Raw genomic sequence first — 25,778 nt, forward strand, 5'->3', positions numbered from 1 at the left:
TTTTATTTTATTTTTAACTATATGCTTTTTTCTTGTGTATCAAATATTCAATTATATCTTCAATAATTTTAAAAAATCATTGGAATAATGTTTAAATTTATTGAATTATATCATAGAGCCACCTGAAATATACTAGATGTATAAATTAGCTAATTTTAAACTAAATTTGTATTATTTACTTGCATGTTAATTTTAGATTCATTAATTTATTTAAATTAATTTTAAAAATATTAATTTTTTAAATATAAATCTACATTAATAAAGTTTAAAAGTACAAAAAAATAACTTTAAAAATTTTTGCAACCAATATAAGCATTACCTTTAGAAAGAAAATATTGACATTGTTTAAGTTTTTTTCTCAAATACTATTAATTATTTTTATGCCTCTTGTTACCAAAATATTGTAGATGAAAATTTAGTGCATTATAAGAACATATTTTTATATTTGAAGTATTTTAAAAAAACCTCTTTTTCTATTGCCAATATATATATATATATATATATATATATACATTGCTTAATAATTTTTGTGATATTATTAAATAGGGTCATAATATACGTAATTATTTGAAATAATTTAGATACATTAAAGCCACAAATAAACTAATTCAATCAACATAGATATTTGAGGCTAATAAAATAATTAAAATAATTAAAATTAATTAATTAATTAATTAAATTTATAAAATATTTTAAAATTTTAAAAATCCCTAATTTATCTAGAGCTCTTTTTAAAATTTACATGTTAATTTACAATTTAAATCAATCCTTGATTTAAAAAAAAAAAAAAAAAAAAAAAAAAAGATTTTTTTTGATAAACTACTTGATTTTTTTCTTTTTAGATGTTATTTATTTATATATTTAATGTATAATCTCTATTTGTAATTATAATCAAAATTTATAAATATTTTTATTTACGTATATATATAATATTTTTTATGTAAATTATTTATAATAAAGAAATTAATGCTTCTAATTATTAACACATAACCTTCAAATTTATTCTAATTTGTTTCTAAATAATCTCTATATTATTCTAACAAACTATCATAGAGGCATTATACAACGTAGATACTTGTTCTTTTGGTCTCATGGTTCTTATAAAGCTTCTTTGTGATATTTTTCTTAATCAGAGTATTTGAATGCAAGAGTAAGTTTATTTTTGTTTTCTTAAATGTTCTTATATGCCATTCTTAATTCAAGAGTTTATAGTGTCTTTGTATATAGAAACAGCCATTATAAAAACATTATTTTTTTTCTTTATTTCTTTTTTTTTTTAATTATAAAGAAGTTAGTTATTTTTGCATTTATAGTATTAACAAGCTAATAAAATAATATTAATTTTTTTTTTATTAGTATAGTACCTAAAAATCATATAAATAAAGATTTTTGTAGAACTTGATAGTAACATAAATATTATTATGAGATTTAAAAAATAAAATAAAACTTCGATTATAGTTTTTTTTATTTTAGTTTTATTGTGCAATTGATTTTCATAAATAAATACAAATACTATAAGAATCAATCTACAATCATTTATAAAATAAGTTAGAAGTATTTAACATATATATATATATATATATATATATAGATATCATTTAAACATTCTTATAAGTACACAAAATATTTTTGTAAAAAAAAAACAAAAAAAAAAAAAAAAAAAAAACTATAGATGTTTGTAGATAAATATTATTTTAACATATTAACTAGTAAGAATCACTATTTTCTATCTTTGATATAAGAGATTCTTTATCATGATCCAAATTTAAATATTTTTCATAAATGCATGCAATCTTGGATACTCTAAAAATAACATTTAAATAATTTTTTTAATACTAAGCATGGTTATTCTGAATAAAATGTTGTACTTTTTTTATGTACAAATGTTGGATAAATAAAATCAATTTAATTTTTCAAAAATTATTTAGAATATATTTTTATATATTATGAGCTTCTATAAAAATATAAATATTTCATTTCAACATGTGTTTTAAGTTGTTAAGGTTGTTGTAGCATAATTTTGCTACATTTTATGTTCAAGATTACATATTGTCCAAATAAGCAACAAAGTTTGTTGAATATATTATCTATATTTTTTTAATATTATGTCAAATAAAGAAGATGAGAATATATATATATATATATATATATATATATAAATATAAATAATTAAATAAATTAAAATTCAATTACATTTTATTTATAAAATAAAATATTATAATTCAATAAAGTCATTTATTGTTTTAAAGATTCTTTGCAACTAAGTATATTTTAAGTATCTTATGATGTTCTATCACTTAAGACTTTTTGTTTTTGTTATAGGATCATTTGACCATAATAATTGATTTTTTCTTTATCTCTTTCAAAGACTAATATGTAGAAAGAAATAAGAGAAATTTAAAAATAAAACTATCTTATGATATTAAAAATATGTCACTAATATAATGTTTAATTATAAATATTAATTTATATATATATATATATATATATATATTTAAAAAAATAAATTATTAATTAACTTCAATTTAATATTTAAATTTAAATTAGTCAAAAAAATATAATATAATTCAAAAATTAAAATGATATTTGTAGCATATCATCACTTATAACTTAGAAAAATATCTTGTGAATAATTTTTATTAATGAAATATATTCTTTTATTTGAAATCAAATATATTATTTTAAAAACTAGTGATATTATTATAAATCATCTAGAAAATATAAAATCAAATCTCAATATATTATAAAGATACAAAAATTAAAAGACCAATTATGAGTAGTGACAAAAAAATTATATTTTTGAATTAGAAATCTTAATGATATTATTTGATTAAATTTAATTAATTTAATTAATTATTTTAGAATAAAAATCATTAATTAAAATTAAATTATCAATTACTATGTTTATTTATTTTATAACCAAAATTTATTAAATAAATTTATATACTAGATTAATTTATCTTAATTTAGTATCGATATAACTTATGTTTTACATTTCTTTCTCCAAGTTTTGTAGAATATTCAACATACTAAACAAAGAGAAATTACTACTTTCTCAGCTTAAAGTTCATAATAATTAAGAAGTTAGAGTAGAAATTTTCATGGATTTAAAGCAATGCTATTAAATAAAGTATTTTCATAGATATAGTATTTAGCACACATAGGAGTTATATAATTTTTCTAAATTTAGTAAAAAAAGGTTTCTGCTTTTGGAATGTCAAGAATACCCACTCCATCCAAAATCATTGGTAATAATAATAATAATAAAATATCTATCTTAACAGTTTTTATTTCAAAATAATTTTTTATTTTGTTAAAAATATTAATTTATTTTTTAATAGCTTTCAATTTAGGAAGTTTCTAAAAATAAATTGAAGATTCTGTGTTATATATTATTATAAACATGTTCTTATATAACTTGCAAACTAATGCTATTCTTTTATAAAATATATAATCTATTTATTAAACAACCATAGCTTTGTTAAAGTTAATAAAATAATATTTTTAAGTATCAAGGTACATGTTTTATTATAGATCATTTTTAGATAATATATGCTTATGTAACTTATATATTATTTTAAATTATTATATTTATGTATTAATTCTAAATTATGTTTTTAAGTTACACACACTCAAATATAATATATCATTATCTAAATTTCAATTTTTTTAATAATTGAATATATGAATATTGTATATATATATATATATATATATATATATATATATTTAACAAAATACTTAGATCCTATATAATAAAAATAATTATAGAAGGCATACTATAATTTAAAAAACTAAATAATATAAATTTTTGAATTAAGTAGTTTGTCTAGTGTTTTATTAAAATAAAAGAATAACAAAATATATCAGGAATTGTAAAAGAAATATATGGATTTTTGATATAAATAAGAAACATTACATTGTTTGAATTTAAATATATATATATATATATATATATATATATATATATATATATATATATGTATATATATTAATAAAAACACCAAAAAAATATTAAATATTAATATAATGTTTAAAAAATAAATAAATATTTAAATTTTAATTTAAGTTAGCTTGATGAAATTAAACTAAAGTAAAATTTAAATTTTAAAAGATAAAAAAATATATTTAAAAAAATTTAGTATACTTTTTTAAAATTACTAAAATATTTTAATGTGATTTTTAGTTTTTAATTACGACTCTTAAATTAAATAATCTTTAATGAATAAACCATAAATCTTAACCATGTATGTTTATCATTTAATCAGCTCAATTTTTTCTATCTTCAAATAATATTGTATGGTTTTTTTAAATGTAAATCTAGTAGAAGCACTATATACTTGTAAATAACGTATTTTCACATAAAATAATTATCTTTGATAAAAAAAAATTGTGAAAATCTTATTTTTCAAAGAAATTATTATTATATTTTCCAATAAAAAAATATCTACTTTCTTTGAGATAGACCATTCTTTTATTTTTTTGAAGACTTTCTACATGATTGCTAAAAACTTAACCTTTCTATTGACATTAAACCCTCATGTATTTTACAGTATAATCTCCTGACACAATGGTCTGCCACAGTCATTCACATCATTCCAAAGTTGGTGAGATGTATAAAAATTAAGAAAAAAAATTGACTGCAAAGAGCTGGCAGTATACATCCTGAGTTGACCTATGGTTTGCAAAAACCACCAAGGCTGACCAAGTAACAAATGTGACTGTAAATATCCTAATTTGGTTTCTAGCAGTCAAAAACTGCATCCACATATTCATTCCTGCTAAATATTTTGTGAATCATGGGAGTGTTGACAAGGCTGCCAGTGCAAGACTGATGATTACAAAAGCTATATGAACACACAACAGTATCACTCCTCTGGTCAAGGATCCTCTCTTTCAAACAGCTCCCAACTATAACTCTACAATGGAAGTATGATAATAAGCAATCCAGCATATCAGGTGAAGACTTCATACATTGTGTTTTGGTTTATTTTGTAGAAAATCCATTCAATGTGCAACAATGGCCAATGCATAGATACACATGCCACTCAGTTGTTGTTTTCTCTGTGGGCAATGGATAACTGCTTTGTGTATAATTTGGGGGTGAACATGCATAATAGCAGGCACAGTCTTGCAAAATACAATGTTGATGTATCGAACATGTTGGAGTGAGACACAATTGCTGTCATGGTAGAGAAAGCCCATGTGTACCCACATTGGCCACCACCATGGGAGTGTGGTGATGGTGGTGAGTGTGCCACACCCCTCCACTTGACTGCAGCCCCCTATGCGACTTGGGAGAATTTGTGTGAGTGTGTGTGTGTGTGTTGGGGGGGGGGGGGGGGTTTGTGTGGGGGAACAAGTTCTTCCTCTCTTCATGGACATGGTAACAGCAGAGAAAACCCACATCCCCCATCTCCTCATCCCTCAAAACTTTTGATAGGTTTTCACCTGTGCCACCCACCCACCTAGTTTGTTGCTCCAAAACAAGAATTACAATTAAGGACATGGACATGGACATGGACACAGCAAGAGCCATGGCTCAAGTTGATTCAAGAGTTTATCTGCAAGAAAAGGAGCCAGTCTTCTCAAACTCAAAAAAAAAATTGACATAATGCACAAAAGGCTTGGATTTCCATGGTGCATTTAATTTCTTTTATTGTAAGTTCTCTAAAATGCCAACATCAGTGTCTGCATGATGAACTTCCAATACTTTTCAACTTGAGTGATGCACATCCCGTTCCTCCAAAAGGTAAACCCCACCCGCCGGATCCTTCGAAGTCTATGATGTGAAGCAAACCGGCCAGTTCTAGCTCGAGAACCACAATTTTTTCATTTTTTCTTTTTTTTTACAACAGCAAGACGCAATGTCATCCTTTCCAGAATCAGGACAACTGCGAAATGTGCCAGCATCTGCATCGTAAATCTTGTGTTGAAATTTTGATTAGAATTCAAACTGTAGTCTCGGAGTGCCAAACTTGTAACCCCCCGCCACGGTCCAATTTTCTCGACGTTGCCGAAGCCTAATGAGCTCATCCTGGTTGTTTTACTTTGTTGACATTAATTTATGGTTTTGATTATGTTGCTTCGTGAGATTGGAATTTACATTGCAGGTAGAACATTTCAGGATTCGACCATCATTTTGTGTTGTGCCATTCAACGAGCCAGTGCATTGGAATGCTGCGCCTTGTCTTTCGTAGAGGGATGCAGAAACTTCCCCCAACAGACTGAATGCAGCACAATTTAAGGCCTGTGACCTCAGGAAACTTCAGCACAGCACCTGATTTTGAAAGCGTCAATGACCAGCTGTGTGGGCAGCAATTGGGGCAGACAACTGCTAGTAACTAATTTTACTTCAGTGCCTCCTCTGAATGCTGGTCTTTTGTATTATGGTAGCCACGGGCATTATAAGTGCAGCATCATCGGTAAAGGCTATGATTCCAACTTCCATTCGATGCATTAAACTATTTTGGTGGGGTCAGCTGTTGACAGAAACGTTATAATCTCCGTCTGAGATCGATCAGAGTCTCAGTGCGAGTTGCATTCTTGCTTTCTAAATTTGCTGGTAAGCCATTCCACTAGTTCGACACACTGACACAAAGTCGCTTGCAGTAGTGTTCATGTAAACAATGGTGGCAGAGCGAATCTATATTGTCAAACTTTGGGTTTCTTAGATGCTTAAAATTGAGTAGAGAAGGGGCAAGGAGATTCATCGTAATATATCAACGAAAGTTCGAACAAAAACTGCAAGGGAAGAACGGTGAGGGTGGAAGGCGAAGTACAATTTCAGTGAACTATTATCTATAATCGTAACGGTATGAGTTAATGAAAACTACCAAGCAGCATGGACTTTGAGTCAGCCAGAACAGCAAGCGTTCAACATCAATTTATCAGCTCCTGGTGCGTGGCGTATCTAGATTGTCGACAGTAAATCAGGCCTGTCCAAAGAGGGACAACAAAATCCTGCCAATTTCTATTATTTCGATTTTCTTCGACACGACCGCCGACTGAGCAAGGTCTGGAACAACCCGTTCACAAACCTTGCCAATATTGTGCTGTTTCCTGAAGATGGTCGAGAGCTCTTCATCGGCACCAGCAACAAGATACTCAGCCCTGGAGGATTTCATGCGAACCAAAGAAACGGCAAAGGAAAAATGTCGACAATGCCGTAGGGCTGCGTGTTGTCACGGCAATTCGCCGTCTAAAGTCAATGGCGAGTATCTGGAGGCTGTAACCTCCACCTCTGTTGCTAATGGCCGTAGTCCTACGAAACGGTAAGTATATCTCTCTACCTTAGAATTTGATTTCATTGTCCCAATACAAAATCATAATCCATCAATCTTCAAACACGCTTGGCAAACTTGGGTTCTTATCGTGCTCGTCTTTCTTACCAAGGAATAGTGCTTCAACATTTCCTTTCCAATTTGCAGCAAGAGAGGTGCAGCCGTGGAGGCGCAGTCATCTCCGAAGCGCAAAAAGGTCAGCAGCTCTAGATTCTACGGAGTACGATTCCGGCAAGATCTGCAGAAATGGGTCTCGGAGATCAGAGTGCAACAGTGGAAACTCGTCGACAAGAAGGTGTGGTTGGGCACCTTCTACACCGAGGAGGGTGCAGCTCGAGGAGTGGATTTGGCACGAAAACTCCTGGGATGCAACAAACCGAGGGGTCCAAACCTGCCGTGCAAGGAGTTGGATGAATATTCTGGGCAGATCCCGGATACCATCAACCTCTCGGACATTAAGTCCACATCGATGTTCAAGGAGGCAACCACTTTCATAAAGCGCAGGTGCCAGGAGTACGCTGCACAATTCGCGCCCACGGAGGTGGGGAATCCAAATCAAATCCTCGACCAGATCGAGGAAATCCAAGAGTGTGATGTGGACTTTGAACCGACCGTTTTTGATGCCGCCTCACCATCTCGAGAATTGACGGTGGAAGACTACTGTTTTGAAGAATTCAGTTTCCTCACCCCAATTTTCGACCAGATTCCGCCCCAGTTTGATGCGACCACCAGCTCCTCCTGTCTCGCCTATCAGGGAACGGGAGTCGATGAATTGAATTTGTCCCAGAGCACAGCATCGTCGAAATCACGCGATCCGGTGACAGGCGAAGAAGAGACGCTGTGGCCGGGAGATACAGGGCTGAACGCAGCTAGCCATCTGTGGGGCGCAGATTATCTGCAATACCCTTGTTTCTTAAACCCATCCATCGTGTTCGCCGGTCCGATCCTTGGTCAAGGTCAGACAACCTTCCCATACTTCGGCAAGCTCATCAGCAATGCCTTTCCTTTTCTGCTTAGAACTGAGTCCTCGCACAGCTCGGCCCTTTTCCCCTTTTCTTCCTTTCCTCCGTTGTGGATTCAAAGCAGTGCCACTTGTGTCTTACGCTTTTGCGATTGCTTTTGCTATTGCTTTTGCAGATCCTCCTGCGGCATCGGCACCTTGGGATGGTAGTTGGCTTACGGGTGAAGGTTTAAACTGGATGCCTCATGGAACTCGCCGCCTATGTGATGAATGATCCTCCGGGGTCTTCGCCGAATATCCATACCTAATCGGGCATCCAGATCAAGATGTGGGTGTCCATGGTTGGTTGAGAGAGGAAGTATAAAGGAATCTATCTTTTATGCACTTAGTATGTGAAGTCAGGTGCTGTACCTTTTCTTCCTTATTAGCGGGGTTTACCCCGTGTCAGGTGCTGTGGAACATAAATGTATATGTGTGAACAGCTGGTCATACACTCCTGCCTCTATTAGGATGAAGGTCTTTCCAAAAGACGGAGACGTCGGGGTGACTAATATAGTATTACCTCAACTAAGCACCTCTATTATGTATTTATAAACTTACAGTAACTAATACTGTGTTACCTCTGCTAAATTTATATGTGCATAATCGATCTGCGTGATTGTGATTATTATTGTTACCATTTTTTCCATGTTTTTAAGCCTATACATACGTCTACAGGTGGAAATTTCATTTTTGATATGAGAAATCAAACAATCGATAAAGACATACATACCATTTCCAAAAAGTTACTCGTTACAATCTTAGTCGGGATCTGAGGTCCAATTTAAGATGGCTGGTGACAAGAAAAAGAGACCGGTTTGTGTTTTGCAGGTTGAAGCCGCTGCGGCGATTTTCAGTGGTTCGATTTGCATGAGCGGGTGTAGGAGGTTCGAGGATTCGGTGTCCTCTGCCACACGGGTAGACTTTTTTCATGCTTAGAATCGTGACAACCGTGACACTTCACACATGTGCTAATTCATTTTTCCTATGTATGCTCAAGGTTCTCGTGTGTGCCGAGTTCACAACGACTTGGTTTCAATTGCGTTGTTTTTGTGTATATCTTTGCACTGCGTTTGTTTCTCCCGGCACTCAAAATCCAGAACTGGGTTCGTCTTATTCAAGCATTATGGTCATCCAAATAACCAATTCGTCTCACAACGTCCGAGGCATTTCATAACTATATGAATCGGCGACAGAGATAAGTAGGGGATGCAACGCTTTGACTCTCGCTCATACCTCATCGATTCACTCTCATGGCCAGCGTCAAGGTCACGGCAAGCACCCGTTGCCCGAGATTCCTCCTCTCAGGAAAGCAAAGAGCATTTCAAACCACCAAAAATGTTAACAATGCATTGAGCACGATTCTAGGAACGCGGCTGGCTGGAGCCTCCACGTACATGATGGCAGTTGATCAGTCAAACTGAAGGTGATGTTGTCAAGCGGAACCGGTCAATGTCCACCTCGTTGCGGTGGCGTTGAACTCGGATAACGCATTCACTCTTGTTTATGATCATCTCATCACACCTTCTGTTGTTTCGTCCGGACCCAGCTTCCTCCCTCCCTCCCTCCCTATTCTTCTGCTCGTTGTCCACACCGGTTTGTTTTATCAACCCCACCTTCTTTTCTCAAATTGGCTGACACAGCTTGCTCTGGTTCATGCTTTGTATTTCGAACCTGGGTTCAAAGGGTTGCGGTAGCCCAGTTTAGTCATTCTCCTTCGAAATCTAAACTCAGATTACATACGATTGCGCACAGCACGCCTGGAATGATGCTTGAGGTGTGAGAAAAGGTGGCATGGTATGTCGGTACGAAGAGAACTCAAACCTCTGTCTGTGTCGCCTCGACCCACGTCATGAACGTCGTCCACGTCTAAATCTGAAAATAATTTTTTTGTACATTCTGTTTCATTTTTTCAAACCATTGGTAAAATTCAAAATATGAAACGTTATAAAAAATAAATAAAATTTTAAAATATTAAAAGAAAGACGTATGTTAGTTTTATTTCAGTATGTATCATTCTACAAATTAGAACATATTGTAGCGAAAAATACATCATTCTATTCATTCGATGTGAACGTTGCAGTGGAACTTTCAGGGAACAACATCAGCAGGACCGAAAAAGAACTTGAGCTCCGTCCACGTCCACGGAGGTATCGTCCATATGTCAACGATCCTGTCGACGAGAAAGTTCCCGACGCTGGAGCCCCTCATGCCGTTCCGTTGCGTACAAGCAAGGAAGCTATGGCGGAACGGGGGCGGGGCGGGGCGGGGAAGAAGACGAAGAAGACGAAGAAGAAGAGCACAGACACACAGACGACGCACAGACGAGTTCATCAAGCCATCGCCCCGTCATTCTGCCCTCTCGCTGTCTACGGCAACGGCTGAGCTAGGCATCGGACCGGGGTGCGGAAGGTTCAGCGTCGAGTTGCTTACCTTCCTTCAAATGCAGCCGCGATCGTGGTTTCAGCTTTCTGATCTCCAATCACCTCGCGTTCTCTTTCTACAACTTCTCGTTCTCAATTGAGGTTGATACTCTTACTTGCTCTGTTGATGGAATTATCCTTTATCAGGTAGTAGATGAACGTAATGTTGTCGTTTCTTTGTTTTCAATTTTTTTATAAGAGCAGAGCAGCTGCACGTCGTTTTCCAACGAGATTTCTGTTGTGGACTTTGGTTTAGAATTAGGTCACTTGGTTGTTCGCAAGAAAGTTTTGTGTAGTTTATGAGGTTTTAGGATGTAGTGACATTAAACTTGAGTCGAGAGTATGTGCCGAGGAACATTGGAAATAGGCTGTGAGGTACTTGGAATAGAAGAGCGATCTTGTTTTGATGTTGCTGTTGTGATGCCAGATTAATCGTTTAAGAAAGCTTTGGTGGTTGCGGTGTTTGCAGAAGAAAGTGCAGAGATCGGACAATGGATTGGAACGATGTGACATTTGAGGATCTCGTGGATGCATTGAAGGAAGTGGATTGGTCTATTCCTCCGCGCCCGCTGGGAGAATTCTTCGGCAATTTTAGCGCACCGAAAAACGATTCCAAATGGGAAGGGCGTCTCCGATGTAACCTCTACTAGTGAGTTACCTGGCAAGTGGAGATTGAGTAGCAAATTATTATCATGAGTTCTTTTTACCGACATCTTATAATTTGATGTCGGACAAATTTTGTTAGTTTCAATGGTATCTCCCCTGACGGTGAAGCAATAGCATTGTTTTTTGAATCTTAGTTTTCCAATCTTTTTGAGTTTGGTGTCCTAGCCTCGAATTAGTCTTATCTTTTTAATGTCCTTTCTGCAAACTCATACCCAGTGCAGTATTTTTGAGAGTAGGTGAAAAATTCACTGACATGCTGGACGAGATCCTCGTATTCTTGCAGTTACCGCACAAACTATGTTCTCCTTGCGGGTTCCGTTTTTGGTAAGTTCTTACGGTTTTTTGCGTTGTAGTCGTGAGTGAAACTAAACGTGGGCTGTACATTTCCTGACATGCGAATGGTTTTTGTTGTTTTGAATATGACTATATGTGCTGACCCTGCTTTTTTGATCAAACACTGCGTCTTTTTTTTTTTTTCTTTTTCCAGTACTTGCCTTTGTACGAAATCCATTGGCGCTGGGAGCTGTAACTTTGACAGGCCTCAGTGTTGCGTGTTTTAATGATAGGTAAGCAATTTTAGCAAATGTTGTGTTTATAATGTTGATTATTTTATTGATCATTGGATGCCAGTCATGACAATCACAAAATTCATATCTCGTTCAACGCAGATCTCACAGTATTTTCAATACATATATATACATATATATATATATATATATATAATTTTCACTTTTACTCGGGGTATTGGGATTCCATCTTTGTGAGGCTTACGACTTGTACTTATTCCTAACATTTTATATGATTTGTGAATTTTCTAGCTTCGCAATAACTCTCAGCGAAAAGCTGACGAGAGGAATTAGCCAGGTTTCTCCTACTATCGGACGCAAACTACGGGCACCCGTGAAGTGAGTTTTCCTACACCATATTCCCTCTTCATTGTCAACCCTGTTAGATCAATCTGTCTGGAACGCCCTGTCAATGCATGCTCAATTAATGAGGATTATCCGAGCATTCTCTTTGTCTAGTACATGGCAAGATTCTCTCATTATTTGTTGTGTCAAATCATAACACTTTCTTAGAATGTTGTACGGTAATCTGGCTCCACTCTTGTTCTTGGTAGCGCTTCTTCACAAAGAGGAGTTTCACGTCCTCACAAATATGCATCCAGTTGCTAGTATCTAACAAATAGATGGTTGCGCAGCGATAAACCTCGTGGTCAATCCCGAAATCGCACTATCTACATCTGTGGCCAAGATCGCCGCATCTGTGCAACCATCTTGGCGTCTGGTATGAAGGACCATATAACACTTGAATGCTTAAATTTTTGCCCATCTTATAGTGCATTTTGATTGACTTGAGGTTCATCTGTATTGTGTTTGGTTTTTAAAAGTAATATATGAAGTTCTTGTCAAGTCAAGTACAGACAAAGTTGTGTCTGATAATGTGTTGTCAAAGTAGTGCACTCTGCTCCTTTTCAGCTTTTGACATTTGTACTCATGAGCAGCTGGCGCCCTACTATGGTGGAAATCCTCAGCTGTTGTGACTATTTGTGGTGCTTCTATTCTTGCTTTGTCGCGTAAGTTTTTTTCCTATGTATCCTCTAAATTATTTTGTACTGCATGCGTATGGTCACTTAGTTTGTATCGAGTTGTGGTGCTGATCATCACTCTTTGTTCACTGTTCATGCGCAGTGCCAATACTTCATGCCAGTTTCCGTACCCCAAACGTGAAATCTCGCCTTAACCGAATTCGGGAAGAAATTCGTGATGTCTTGAAGGGCTACAAAGAAATGTAGCAGCATACACAATATGGCACCAAAACTACTATCTGTATATTCGCTTTTTTCCTTAGTTGATCAAAGTCGCTAGCACACAGGAGGTTCTCTCAAGAAAGTGGGTTCGTGATCTGCTTCGGTTTTGGTGAAGGGATTTTTCTTGATGTTAATATGACAGTCTTTTGAATAGCCTTCGCAATACTCACCTATTTTACACTAAGTTGGCCAGCTCGATCATCTGTTGTGAGCTTTTTATTTCCAATTTAGACCAATTAAGGGTCTTGGTATATATCATCTCTATAATACACTCATTGTGTCAACGAAGGTTTTTAAATATGATCTTGGTTCAAGAAATTGAACTTTCCTAGACATAGTTTGTTCCGGAAGTTTCAATCAGTTAGTGCAAGGTCGTTTATTTTATATTATTTTTATACGTTCCTCACTTAATTTTTCATTTGAATAAGTTCCTGTGGACCCCTTAGCGTTATTCACAATATCTCATTGCAGGTGATACCCTTTCAAGTTTCTACTATGACCACCGTACTCTCTCAATCAAAAGTGCCAATTTTGCACCCGAAAATTGGTCGTCTAGTGGAGACTTAAGATGCAGCTCGAATCGGGTTGTAGACTCTATCTTCGAACTATTTAGAATTGTTCACTTTTGCGGACTTCTTTATGTTGCTTCGTTCTAAATTTTCTGAGTTTATACAAGCTTCGTATTCAATTCAAAGCAGGTTGTGAAGAGAAATTCGGTGGTGGCGGTACCGTCATCGGATTCTTTTGAAGAGTCGCTTGGCAAAGGAGCAATGAATGGCATCACCTCTCGCAGTCCGGATTTTTATGTTTGTGTCTGGCTTAAGTCAGTGGAGAAATTGACATCCAACTTATTCGCATCAGCTGTGTCTTTCTTCAATCTCTATGAAATGTATTCAACTACGTACACGAATCTTACAATTCAGATTCTATCCTATGTTCTGCAAAAGTATCCTACAAATATAAGTGATTATTTTTGTTTTTAAAAAGACCTATTTCTGGAATTTGAGTCGGAAGACTTATATTTTTGGAGCTAAGTGCTTGCATTTAAACGGGGAAAGAAAGCTAGAGGAATACACATAATATTGTTGCGGTTAGATTTCCTCAGAACGTTGAATGTCATATGCTCTGAAAATGCTCTAAATATTCCAACAAAACACTGTTCAGTGGGGATGTAATTCAGCGGGGATGTAATTCATTACAGAGAATCACTTGATGTTGTCTTCGGTTTCTCTTTCTCTACTTGTAATTTGGGTTTCAATTTCCAGTATTGTACTGTAGAATGGGTAGAAATTTGTTTTTGTAAGATATTGGTAAAGTAGATTAATTATTCCTAGGATAGTCAATTTAGTAGAATGGGTAGAAATTTGTTTTTGTAAGTTATTGATAAAGTAGATTAATTATTCCTAGGGTAGTCAATTTAGTAGGTCAGATGATTGAATTAGTTGTGCAAAACTGTTAAGTAGGGAATGACTGTTAGAATTTGGGATTTCAAGGGTAAGTATATAGCAGTTGAAGTAGATTTTGATAGGGCTAGACTATGATAGTCATGAGCCGAGATAAGCTTGGTGCTATCTTTTATTTATTTTTTTGTTTTAGATTTTGATTATTGTGAAGTGAATTTGTGGAATAAATCAGAGATTAATTTATAAGATATTGAGTATGTAATGGGAATACTATGTGATTGAATTATTATGAGAAGATATTGGAAGATTGTTATCAGATTTTGTGAAGATTGATTATGGATGGAAGATAATGATCCATTGTTTGTTGAGAGTTATATATTTCGATAGAAGAAGTCTATGATTACAGAAATTGTATGAAGCTAGATTGGTTGGAGTGGAAGTCTATTATTTTCAGTGTTGGAGGGAATATATGTGTGTTTTGAGTGGTCTTTTGAGAGAGTGCAAGGTTGCACTTTATTGTTATCAGTTGATGAAGGACTATTATTAGTGGAAGAAAGCATTGTGGTATTCCTTGGTGTTTTTGTGGTTCGAAATACGGTTAATTGTGTGACCCTAACATATAAGCTCATGTAGTTAGTCTTTCCTTGCATTCAAATCTCCATCTATAGGTTTATTTTGAAAAGAATTTGTAAAATAAGTAAAACGACAATCACATATATCAATAGCAAGAATATGCATCCAAGCAAGAGGTAGTCAAAGATTTGTGAATCTTAAGGATTTTCTTAATTTGCAAAAGAGTTGACTGCATCGATGTCGGAAAAATATTTTAATGAGGTTGTAAAGATTTTTAAAGCTTTATGAAATCGATATAGTTTCTAAAAAGTATTTATAAATTTTAAAAAGATGCTTGAGATAGTAGTTTATAAGTAGTTTATAATACTATTTCTTTTGGTAAAAAAATGGTTCAACAAGAATGACATAAAAAATTAAAAGTTAGAATCTTGTAGTTCTATAAAATCCTTCAATTTGACATAATATAAGTACAAAGATATAAGTAATAAGCCTTGATTTGCAAAAAAATAAAAAAAGATCAATGATATATTGTTCACTTGCTTTACTCATATGTATGTTTTTATACAAATTATGATTTATTTATATGGATATTTTTATCTTTAATATATTTGTATTCCAAAAAATTAATTTTTTTTTTTGATATATAAGAATATTATTGATAAACTTTATAAATCTTTAGATGCTAATTTAATTAAATGATAATTTTTAAAATTTAAAATTTAAAATTATTTTTTTATAAGATATATTAAAATATATATAAATATATAAAATTTTAAAGATAGACATTATAATTTCTTTAATAGAATAATTGATTATAATTTTTTTGTACATTTGAATATTAATAATTTAAAAAAAAAAACCACCAATTTTTTAAAATTTTAATAAAATAATAATATAGTTTAATTTAAATTAAATTATTTTAATCTTATAAAAAATTTAAAAATGTTTATTGATCCAATGCCTATATATATATATATATATATATATATATATATATTTAAGCATCAAATAGAATTAAAAGATAAAAAAAATATGGAATATTTTTATTGTTACAAAAAAAAATGTAATTACAAAATTATGTTAAATTAGTGCAATAATCTATATAGCTTATATTTAATCTAATTGACAAATTCGACTTTAAAATTAGATAAGATAATAAGACCAAATGAACTTATAATAATGAAGAATACTAAATCAATCGACCTTATTTTTGTGGTTCAACTTTTTTAACTACTTCTTTTATTTCGAAAAAAATAATTGTAAACTTAACATACACCAAAACTTAAATTATTAATTTAGCCCATATTATTATGATTTAGAGCTTATCTTTCATGCTAAAATTATCAAAATCCAAGTTTTGCACCAAGGATCTTTATCTTATTGGCTACAAAATGAATCTTTATGAATTATTTATTATAGCAAAAAAGAGCCTTGGATTGATATAATATTCTCATAGTTAAATTTAGTATTTTTTATTCATTCATAATATTACTTTATTATTTAAAATAATTCATAAAAAAATCTTATCTATAGAATTTCAATTTTAGAATAGTAATTTTTAAAAATCCTTTAAAAGTTTATAAATTCTAAAACTAATTAATATCTTTAATTGCTAAAACTTTTTATCTTTCAAATGATAGTTTTAATTTTTTTTAAATCTGTATAAATTATTTTTCTTAAGTTGACTTAATAATTATACTAAATAATATTCTTAAAAAATCATTAAACTTATAGTATGATATATATTTTAGTATTTTTTTAAGAATAGATATATACAATAATTTTGACATAATTTATTCTCAATATGTACCATGAAATCTAATATATAAAAGCATAAATTATAAATAATATATTTTAGATAAAAAATATTAGGTAAAAGTAATATTAAATAAATAGTATTAAATAAAAGATATCTAATGAATAAAGAAAATTTATCAAATTATCTTCAAATATTATAATTAATTAAATTTGAAGTTTATATATGTTTTTAAATCCAAGAGTCATAAATTATTACCAAATTATTTATTTTTCCTTTCAAATATTTCTTTATTGTTTTGATGATAAAAAGATTATAAACATGTTTTAATTAAATCTTTATAAATATATTTTTTAATAAATATTTTAATTTAATTTATATATATATATATATATATATATTGATTAATCATCATATATCTATAATAGTTTATCTTATTTTTTAATAAAAATATAGATGATTCTATTAATAATATTAAATATTAAAAAATCTTGTAATAATTTGTTAACATATTTTTGTATTTTTTTAATTAATCTATATGTTGTATATTGGCTCAAATAGACATTTTATTCTTTCCTATAAATTTATTATATATTTCTTATAATTCATGTATACATATAATTTTTGGATTTTTTTATTAAATACATCTTTAATGTTGTAATATTGAGTACATTATTCTTTTAAATTTTTATCTATTTAATTATTTAATACCATAGAATACATAATAAGTATTACATATTTTTAGCCTTTTATATAGCACCTTAGCTCTTAAAGATCAAAGAGATATTATTCTATTATATCTATAATAATACTATCTATAATATTATAGATAGTAAGTAATATTTGATTTATTGCAATTAAATTATAGAAATTATATTTTATTCATAATATTTTTTAATATTTGGAATTAATTTTTATCTTTAATACATGCTAAAAATGTTTTATAATTTTATTCTTAAATTAAAATTTTATAATTTTTTTAAAGAAAATTTAAATATTAAAGCTTATTAGCATTTAAGTATTTATATTTTTTTTATGTAAGTATCTTTATATAATTTAATTCTTATAGATATACTTAAATAAAGTATAATATTAGAAGAAAAAAATAAACTATTCATATTAAATTACAACATTCCTAATCTAAGTAGATAAATTTGCTTCTTAGTAAAATATTACTATTTATTGAAACTACATTGTAAATCTTAAAATTTAATTTATTAGGGTAATATTTTGTAAAGCAAGCTGATTGATTTTTAGAATATGCAGAATGAGGATATGAAGGTGTTATTATTTATGGTTTTAAATACGATTGAATATCCAAAATGCCATTCATTACTTCAGCATAGGATAAGATTTGTTGTAATGAATCTCTCATCTATATAGTTGCAACTTCTAACCAACGTTGAGCATAGTTTTGTAATAAAATATAAGGAAGTATATTGCTAGAATTGAAGTACAACTATGTAAAGAGAAGAGAATTAAAAATGCTTGCTAAAAAGAGTTTTTAATTTGAATTGCAGCCATATACTCTACTTTGATGGTAGATAATACAACTATTGGTTGCTTCTTGCTATTCCAACTAATTGTTCCACTAGCCAATAAGAATGTATAATCAATAGTCAAATGTTGTGTATTAATATTTCATATACAATCTACATTACAATAACCAAGTACTTGTAAACTCGAAGAGCTTTTACCATATTGTAGTATATGATAAGATGTGCCTTGAAGATATTATAAACTATATTTCACCACTATCCAATGTTAAGGACGAAGATTTGCTATGTATTGTCTAACAATTCCCACTGAATAGAAAATATCAGCCTAAATGCCCATCATTGCCTAGACTAAACTACCAATTGTATTTTGGTATAGAATCTCTTTCATTGTTTTAATGTCTTCAAGAATTTTTAGATTCATGTCTCTTGACAATTTCTTGTTAGAATCCAAAGATGTAGCTAAAGATTTATAAACTTTTATGTCAAACCTTTCAAGGATGTTTTCTACATATTTTTGGTGATTGATGTAGGTTATATAAATTTTTTGATTCCTCATAATTTTTACACCCAAAATATAGTAGATTTCTTCAAAATCCTTCATCTCAAATCTCTCAGCTAAGTTTCTCTTTGTTTTCAAGAAAAATTCTTTGTTATTAGATACAAACATTAAATTATCCACCAAGAGTGTAATGATGATGGAGAATCTATCAATTACCTATAATACATAAATATTAGGATTAGTATGGCTTTTTTTCAAACTTTGTGAGGCAAAAAAATCATCTATTTTTTTATATCATGTCCTAGGATATTGATTGAGTCCATAGAAAATTTTAGAAAATTTACATACCAATCATTCTTCATCCTCTAATATATAGCCTTCTAATTGGTCCATATATATCTTCTCTTTCAGATTTCTATTCAAGAATGTTATTTTGACATCTATTTTATAAACTTTTAAATCTTTAATTATAGCTAGTACAAGAAGTATATGAATTGAGGTCATTTTTGCTACTTGAGCAAAAGTCTCATTGTAACCAATATATTTTTTTTGAATATAAACTTTTGTAATGAGTCTTACCTTGTAGTGTTTGACTAATCCATTTGCATTATATTTGATCTTAAAAATCTAGTTGCAACTAATTGATTTTTTGTTTGTTGATAATTGTGTCAAAGTCCAAATCTTGTTGTTAATAAGACTCTAGTACTTTGAATCCATTGCTTCCTTCTATTTCCAAGTATCATCCCTTCTCATAGCTTCAATGATAGTAGTTGGTTCTTTAGTGCTTGTGTAAAAAGCATATGCTATATATACTGAAGATATAAATGACTTGAAAGAAATCCAAGCCAATGTTGATTTATTAGTTGCTCCTTGATATGCCAAAAGTCAAGCTCTTGCATGCATCATCGTTCATGAAGGTGGAGGTGGAGGTGGAATTGGAGGTGGAATTAAAGCCACACATTGTTGTTTAAGTGCTTGAGCGTGTGTTTGAATATCTCGATCTGAAAATGAAGATTTAACAATTAGTTGTTGGTGACCTATGATAATATCCAAATCTTCCACTGTATCATTATTACTTTTTGAATTTGATGAAGTCTCTATAGGTTCAATTTTAACTATTGTTTCTTGAGGTTTATCAATAAAAAACTTCCAAAGTTCCTTCCATTTGCTTAGATTCTTCACACTCAACAAACTTAATATTTTGGCTCTTAATTATAGAGCTATTTTCAATGTCATACAAATAGTAGTATATGAGCCCAAATTTCACCACTTGATGAAATTGATACCACACAACAAGTTTAAGGTAGAATTGGAGGAATTGGAGGAACTTCCAACTATATAATTGCTAAGTTAATTTAAATCTTGGTGGTTGTAATTCAATTAACTTAATACCTTCCAAGCAATGGTTACTGATATTAAATAAAAAGATTTAATAAAATTTACTATGGTCTTTTAAGACTATTTTTATGAACTTTATTTAAATACGAGAGATTCTTTCAAGACTATTTAAATGATATCTATTTAAATATTTTATTTATTAGGCTTATAATTTAATTTATCAATAACAATAAAGAAGAAGAAGAAGATAAATAAAACTTATGAGAGCCTCACAATATCTCTCAATAAGAAAAATAACAAAAGAGATAGATAATGAAGATGAAAAAAATTAATTAGAGAGAAGTTAGTTATTTTATTATTCAATTCACTAAATTCAAGATCATTTTCATGACCTATAGTTGTTCTTTCAACATCATTCACATGGTGTCTACTCAAATGCCATTAGATCATTCAAACCATTCATATGGTTTCTACTTGATCATTCACAAACCATTCAAGGCCATTTACATGGACTCTATTAAAATTTGTATGTTTATAAAATTATAAATATTTAGATTAAATAAATAAATAAATAATTTAAATTTATAAATTATTAATTCTTAAATAATTGATGTTAAAAATAATTAATTAAGTTCTTATTATTAATCCATAATAATAAAAAAATCTTAAAGTTTATATTAAAAGCAAAAGTTAAAAATAAAAGAGAAAAGATTAAAGGTTAAAAGTTAAAAATTAAAAATCCAAATTTAAAATATAAAATTTATAAATTATATAAAAATAAAAGTAAAAATGGAACTAAAGAGAGATAAAAGCGAAGGTACCTTGATAATGCCTAAGAATTGAGGGCAACAACCTCCTTCCACTCCAAAATTTTCTAAAATTTTTGATTACCTCCAAATTGATTTGTTTTTAGTTTTAGAAAATTTAACTTAAAGGCGCTTCTACTTCAAAACAATTCAACTCAATCCAGTACCTAAGCCACAAGAAATGCTGCTTCAAAGTTGAGTAATGTAGACTACTGTGGCAAGAAACCTCCCTCTACTTAAAAATTCGTCAAAAATCCAATTTGACTTTAAATTCAATGAAATTTGTGCCATTAAAATATTAGCTTAAATATGCACTTATTCCTAAAATTTCAAAATATTAAAATTAAGAAACAGTGAGGAATTCATTTCCAAAAGTGGATGAACTAAAATGCCAAGGTAGCCGACCCTTTTACACTCAAAATTTCATAAAAGTTTTTCTTTAATCCAAATAAATTGAGTCTTATCTTATTGAGAATCTAACACCAAAAAATAAAACAAAAAAAAATCACATTTTAACTCAAAAAATTAAATGACTAATTAAGAGAAATCTGAGGCTCTTGAAATCCTTAGAGTATCTAGAAGGCCGAGGGAACTATCTACCACAATGAAGTATGTTTAGGAATCCAATGACCATCATTCCTACTCAAAATTAATGAACACATATTTATAAATTTCACAATGAGATTTTAAATCCAAAATGAAATTAAGATTAGGATTTAAGGCCAAAATTTGGCATAACTTTGTCCTTCATCAAAGAGTAGAGAAAAAGGGCTTGGAAAACCAAGCCACTCCTATAAAATTTAGTGGTGGCTTTTGAGAGGGCGGCCACATCTCCACCCTTGATCTCTAAGATCCCTAATGTAGATCTATGGCCTTTATTTATCCAAGAGCTAATTTCATTATTAAGATTGATGGCTCTTGTAAGTGGTCAAAAAATATTTTTTGGTAAATCTAATTTCACCATTGTATTTAAAAAACCATTTTATGAAATTAACTAAATTTCTATAATATTTTCACTCTTATCACTTTGATTCTAATTAACTTAACTCAAGGAATTAGGCTATGATTTATAGCATCAAAGGTTACAATCCTAAAAATTCTATAAAACTAAATGTGTTTTATATAAATCCTAATCTAACATGCTCAATTATCATAAAATAAGAAAATAACAAAAATTTAAAGTTTGGAGTATAATTGAAAGCTTTTATAATACTTAATATCCTCAATATAGCCCAAAAATATATATTTCTTATTCTTGGGGTCAAATTTTGTGTATTTTTTATTTGAAAAATATGCATAGACATGACATCCAAAGATATGAAGGTGTTGTATTAAAGGTTTTATACTTGTCTAAACTTCTATAAGTATTTTTCTTTTTATATTTGTAATAGGAACTCAATTAAGAACATACATTGTAGTATTGATAGCTTTTATCTACCATGCATTCAAAAGTTTTTTATATTGTAACATGTAGCTCATACTCTCAAATAATGTCCAATTCTTGTGTTTTATAATTCCATTTTATTCAAGCATCAAAAATTATCTTTCAATGCCATATTGCTCACAAAATTGTTTGAAGGCCTTAGATGTGTATTCTCTACCTTTAACAGTATACAATTTTTGAATCTTCAAGCTAGTTTGTTTTTCAATTAGAGCCTTAAAAATTCTAAAATTATCTTGGACTTGAAAATTTTATTTTATTAATTATATAAAAATCTTTCTTAAAAAATCATCAATAAAATAACAAAGTATTTTATTCCCTCATGAAATAGTATCTTTGTAACACTATTTACATCAAAATATATCAATTCTAAGAATTTTGTTACATAAAAATTATTTTTTGTTGAAAAAGTATTATGGCATTATTTTTTATAAACACATCTTTTATAAAACTCCAACTTTGTGTTCTTGCTTATATCTAGACGAGTGACCATATCACCTGCTTGTAGCTTCTTCAAGCCTAAAATGCCAAGGTAATCGTATCGTTGATGCTAGAGATCAACCTTGTTCAAAGTTTATTTTGTCTCTGTAACAAGAGAAGTATTTCTATCTTCATCCAAAGTTCCTAATAGCTTGTACAAGCTACTATGACTAGTACCTTTTATGATTGTGTTGTTTTATTTTATAAGACATATATTAGCCTTGAAATTGACTTCATAATCTTGATCTAAAATTTTGCTAATATAAAGCAAATTCTTGACAAATCCTTCAATATGCAAGATGTCATGTATATCTTTTTGAATATTTTTTGGAAATTGAAAAGAGATCTTATTCTTTTCTTTAATGGCAAGTCCAATAGCATTTCCCAAATAGACTTTAGGGCCTTATTGTAAGTTTTTATAATTTAAAAATCAACTTCATTTTATTGTCATATGCTGAGAAGCACCAAAATTAATGTATCATTCTTTATCATTTATAGTGCTACATAACACAACTATAAAGACAGATTCATCATCTTTTTTATCTTTCTTATCTATTATATTAGCCTATTCTTTTGAAAAAAATCTTTTTTAACTTTATTGACTTATTATCTTTTTCTTTGGTTTAATATTCTTTCTTATAGTGATCTTTCTTACCAAAATATCTAAATTTGGTATCTTTTTCATGATCATGTGAAGATCTTGTATGAATATGAGTATGAGAATATGGCTTAGATTTTTTTTCTACAGCCAACGGTACCTCAAAGGTCAATTTCACATTCTTGTCACGAGACTCTTATTGCAATAGCTGAGCTGAGATCATAATTAATGTCAACTTGGCAAGAGATCATGTTTCTAATGATACTACCAGGATATAATATGATTCTGGAAGACTCTTTAATAATGTCAAGATAAAATGTGTTCCTAAAACTTTTTCTTCAATTGAAGAAAGTTACTCAATCATCTCCTATAATTTGTTTATGTATATGACGATGTTGTCACCTTTATTTATTTGCTTAGTTCAAAATATGCAAATCAAAAATAATAGGCTTGACATATTTTTAATCTCATTCGTTTCTTTCAAACTCTTTCATGCAGCATCTTTGCTTATTACTTTGCTTATTGTTATGAATTCTAAACTAGAGAGATGTTAACAAATCATAAATAATGATTGCTTATTTGTATCTTTTAATTTTTTTTCAATTTAGCTAAATCTAGGGATGATCTTATGGATTTCTTATATTTACTACATAAAACCTTCTACAATCCCTTATTAATTAGAATAAATCTAATCCTTTCCTTATAGAGGTGCTAATTGTCTTTGATAAATTTTTCTATGATGAGGTATTCCATTGCTATGATACAATGAGAATGCTAAAGTTAAAAGAAATAATAGAACAAAGAAAAGAAAAATTAGAAGGAATAAAAATAAAATCAATGTGAGACTCAATATGTTTTTATATAGCCTTTTACTTCAGTCTTTATAGAAATTTTAATTTTTTTAAAAAATAGAGGTATGTATTATGGTACTACCAATGCTTCTAAAAAATTCTAAATTTAAATTCTCAAAATTGAATAAGATATATTAATTTTGGTAAATATATGTCAATTTAATTTTAAAAAAATTTAACTTGTAAATCTTCTTGGAGTCCTTGGAGTTGTTGGACTTGTTAGACTCCCTAAATTCCTTCAAGTTTGGTATTTGAAGTCTTGATCTACAAAGATTTCAATTCGCTAATCCAAATTCTAGTTCTTGATAGTCCATTCTTAGCAAGATGATCTCGACTACCCCTTTTCAATAGCCAATTAAGACTTTACATTCTTGATAGTTTATTCTTAATTACGTTGTCGTATTGTAATTATTTACAGTATGTAAAAATTAATCAAAATATATTATATGTCAATAAATCTAGATATATATTAGAATGGTTAATAGATTAATTTAAAGAGAGTGGATTTAAGAAACTTTATTTTGAATTTTATCTATATTGATTATAGCATTTAAAAAAATTATAAGACCTAAATGTTTAGTATAAAGCCTTGAGAGGAGATTAAAGCCTAAAGAAGAAAATCTTAACTAGTAAGAGGCTTATTGGAAGAGATGAAAGCAAGGCATGGTTGGATGAAGGCAAGGAATGGGGATCTTCATTCCTATTGGTCGAAGGCTATGCCCAATGGGCTTCAAGGAGGCTGCCCGAGGCCTTATTAGGGATTAGGGTTTCTTTTTCGAAGTCATTCGAGCTTTGAAGGCTAAGTTCAGCAAGTTCAGGGTTTTGGGTATAATTTGGGTGAAGTGTTTGTATGATTTCAAGTTTTTTTGAAGGAGATATAGATGTTCAAAGTTAATGTGTCAAATTTGTACCTACTATCACTCTTTGAAGCATAACATATGCGTACTAAGAGCAATGAAAGATCGGCAACTAGAATTGGAGAGAACTTTTTCTTAGATACACTTTACATATATTCTTTGACGAATTCCAAGTCTAGATGAAGGAGTTATAGGACATTGAAGATAGCACATGTAATTCAAAGGCAGTAAATGAGTCATTTTGTTGATAGTAATGTTAGGAGCCATATCTTGAGTTTCTGGCAAATTTTTGGCTCAAAATTTCTATAAGTGTGAATTATTAATTTAAAAAGCTATAAATCAAATTTTCATGGTATTTGAGTACTTATTTTGTGAGATATGAAGAAATTAGCACACGAGTGTATGTAAGCTAGGGTTTAAAGCTACTGTTAGGATTTTGGCAATATCTCAAGATCCGTAACGAACTTGTCATTGAATTTTATTGTAGAAGTTTTT

At 30.2% G+C, this 25,778-nt stretch overlaps 3 protein-coding genes and 1 long non-coding RNA gene across 5 annotated transcripts; 3 read left to right on the plus strand and 1 right to left on the minus strand.

The window, feature by feature from the left end:
- The first annotated feature begins 7,068 nt into the window (after window positions 1-7,068).
- Window positions 7,069-8,559, plus strand: LOC112279331 (uncharacterized). 2 transcript variants are annotated; one of them, XM_024513677.3, is made up of 3 exons: window positions 7,069-7,274; window positions 7,431-8,239; window positions 8,421-8,559. In XM_024513677.3, the coding sequence occupies exons 1-3, from the start codon at window positions 7,069-7,071 to the stop codon at window positions 8,516-8,518; spliced, it is 1,113 nt and encodes a 370-aa protein (XP_024369445.1). In that variant the 3' UTR covers window positions 8,519-8,559. The 2 variants fall into 2 exon arrangements, with proteins under 2 accessions (XP_024369445.1, XP_090104999.1); XM_090248873.1 differs by having other exon boundaries at window positions 7,431-8,454.
- Window positions 7,156-9,154, minus strand: LOC141045190 (uncharacterized). Its single transcript, XR_012217161.1, has 2 exons — window positions 9,017-9,154; window positions 7,156-8,548 (listed from the first exon to the last, which is right to left on the minus strand). It is a non-coding gene; the product is annotated as an uncharacterized LOC141045190 (long non-coding RNA).
- A 668-nt stretch (window positions 9,155-9,822) lies between these two features.
- Window positions 9,823-10,808, plus strand: LOC149989521 (uncharacterized). Its single transcript, XM_090248875.1, has 2 exons — window positions 9,823-10,088; window positions 10,367-10,808. Exons 1-2 carry the CDS (start codon window positions 10,083-10,085, stop codon window positions 10,805-10,807), a joined length of 447 nt encoding a protein of 148 aa, XP_090105001.1. The 5' UTR covers window positions 9,823-10,082; the 3' UTR covers window position 10,808.
- On the plus strand, window positions 10,513-13,515 carry LOC112279332 (PRA1 family protein A2). Its single transcript, XM_024513678.3, has 8 exons — window positions 10,513-10,808; window positions 11,176-11,355; window positions 11,656-11,696; window positions 11,860-11,938; window positions 12,191-12,277; window positions 12,574-12,659; window positions 12,877-12,948; window positions 13,064-13,515. Exons 2-8 carry the CDS (start codon window positions 11,198-11,200, stop codon window positions 13,165-13,167), a joined length of 627 nt encoding a protein of 208 aa, XP_024369446.1. The 5' UTR covers window positions 10,513-10,808; window positions 11,176-11,197; the 3' UTR covers window positions 13,168-13,515.
- Window positions 13,516-25,778: the final 12,263 nt, after the last annotated feature.

The sequence above is a fragment of the Physcomitrium patens genome, chromosome 3 (assembly GCF_059467195.1).
Source record: "Physcomitrium patens ecotype Gransden chromosome 3, ASM5946719v1, whole genome shotgun sequence".
Taxonomy (NCBI): Eukaryota; Viridiplantae; Streptophyta; class Bryopsida; order Funariales; family Funariaceae; genus Physcomitrium; species Physcomitrium patens.

Coding starts and splice junctions, on each gene's coding strand:
- LOC112279331 (XM_090248873.1), top strand. CDS start 7,069: ATGGTCGAGAGCTCTTCATCGGCACCAGCAACAAGATACTCAGCCCTG. Junction 7,275..7,430: donor GGCCGTAGTCCTACGAAACG/GTAAGTATATCT, acceptor TCCAATTTGCAG/CAAGAGAGGTGCAGCCGTGG.
- LOC112279332 (XM_024513678.3), top strand. CDS start 11,198: ATGGATTGGAACGATGTGACATTTGAGGATCTCGTGGATGCATTGAAG. Junction 11,939..12,190: donor GTTGCGTGTTTTAATGATAG/GTAAGCAATTTT, acceptor TGAATTTTCTAG/CTTCGCAATAACTCTCAGCG. Junction 12,660..12,876: donor TGCAACCATCTTGGCGTCTG/GTATGAAGGACC, acceptor ACTCATGAGCAG/CTGGCGCCCTACTATGGTGG.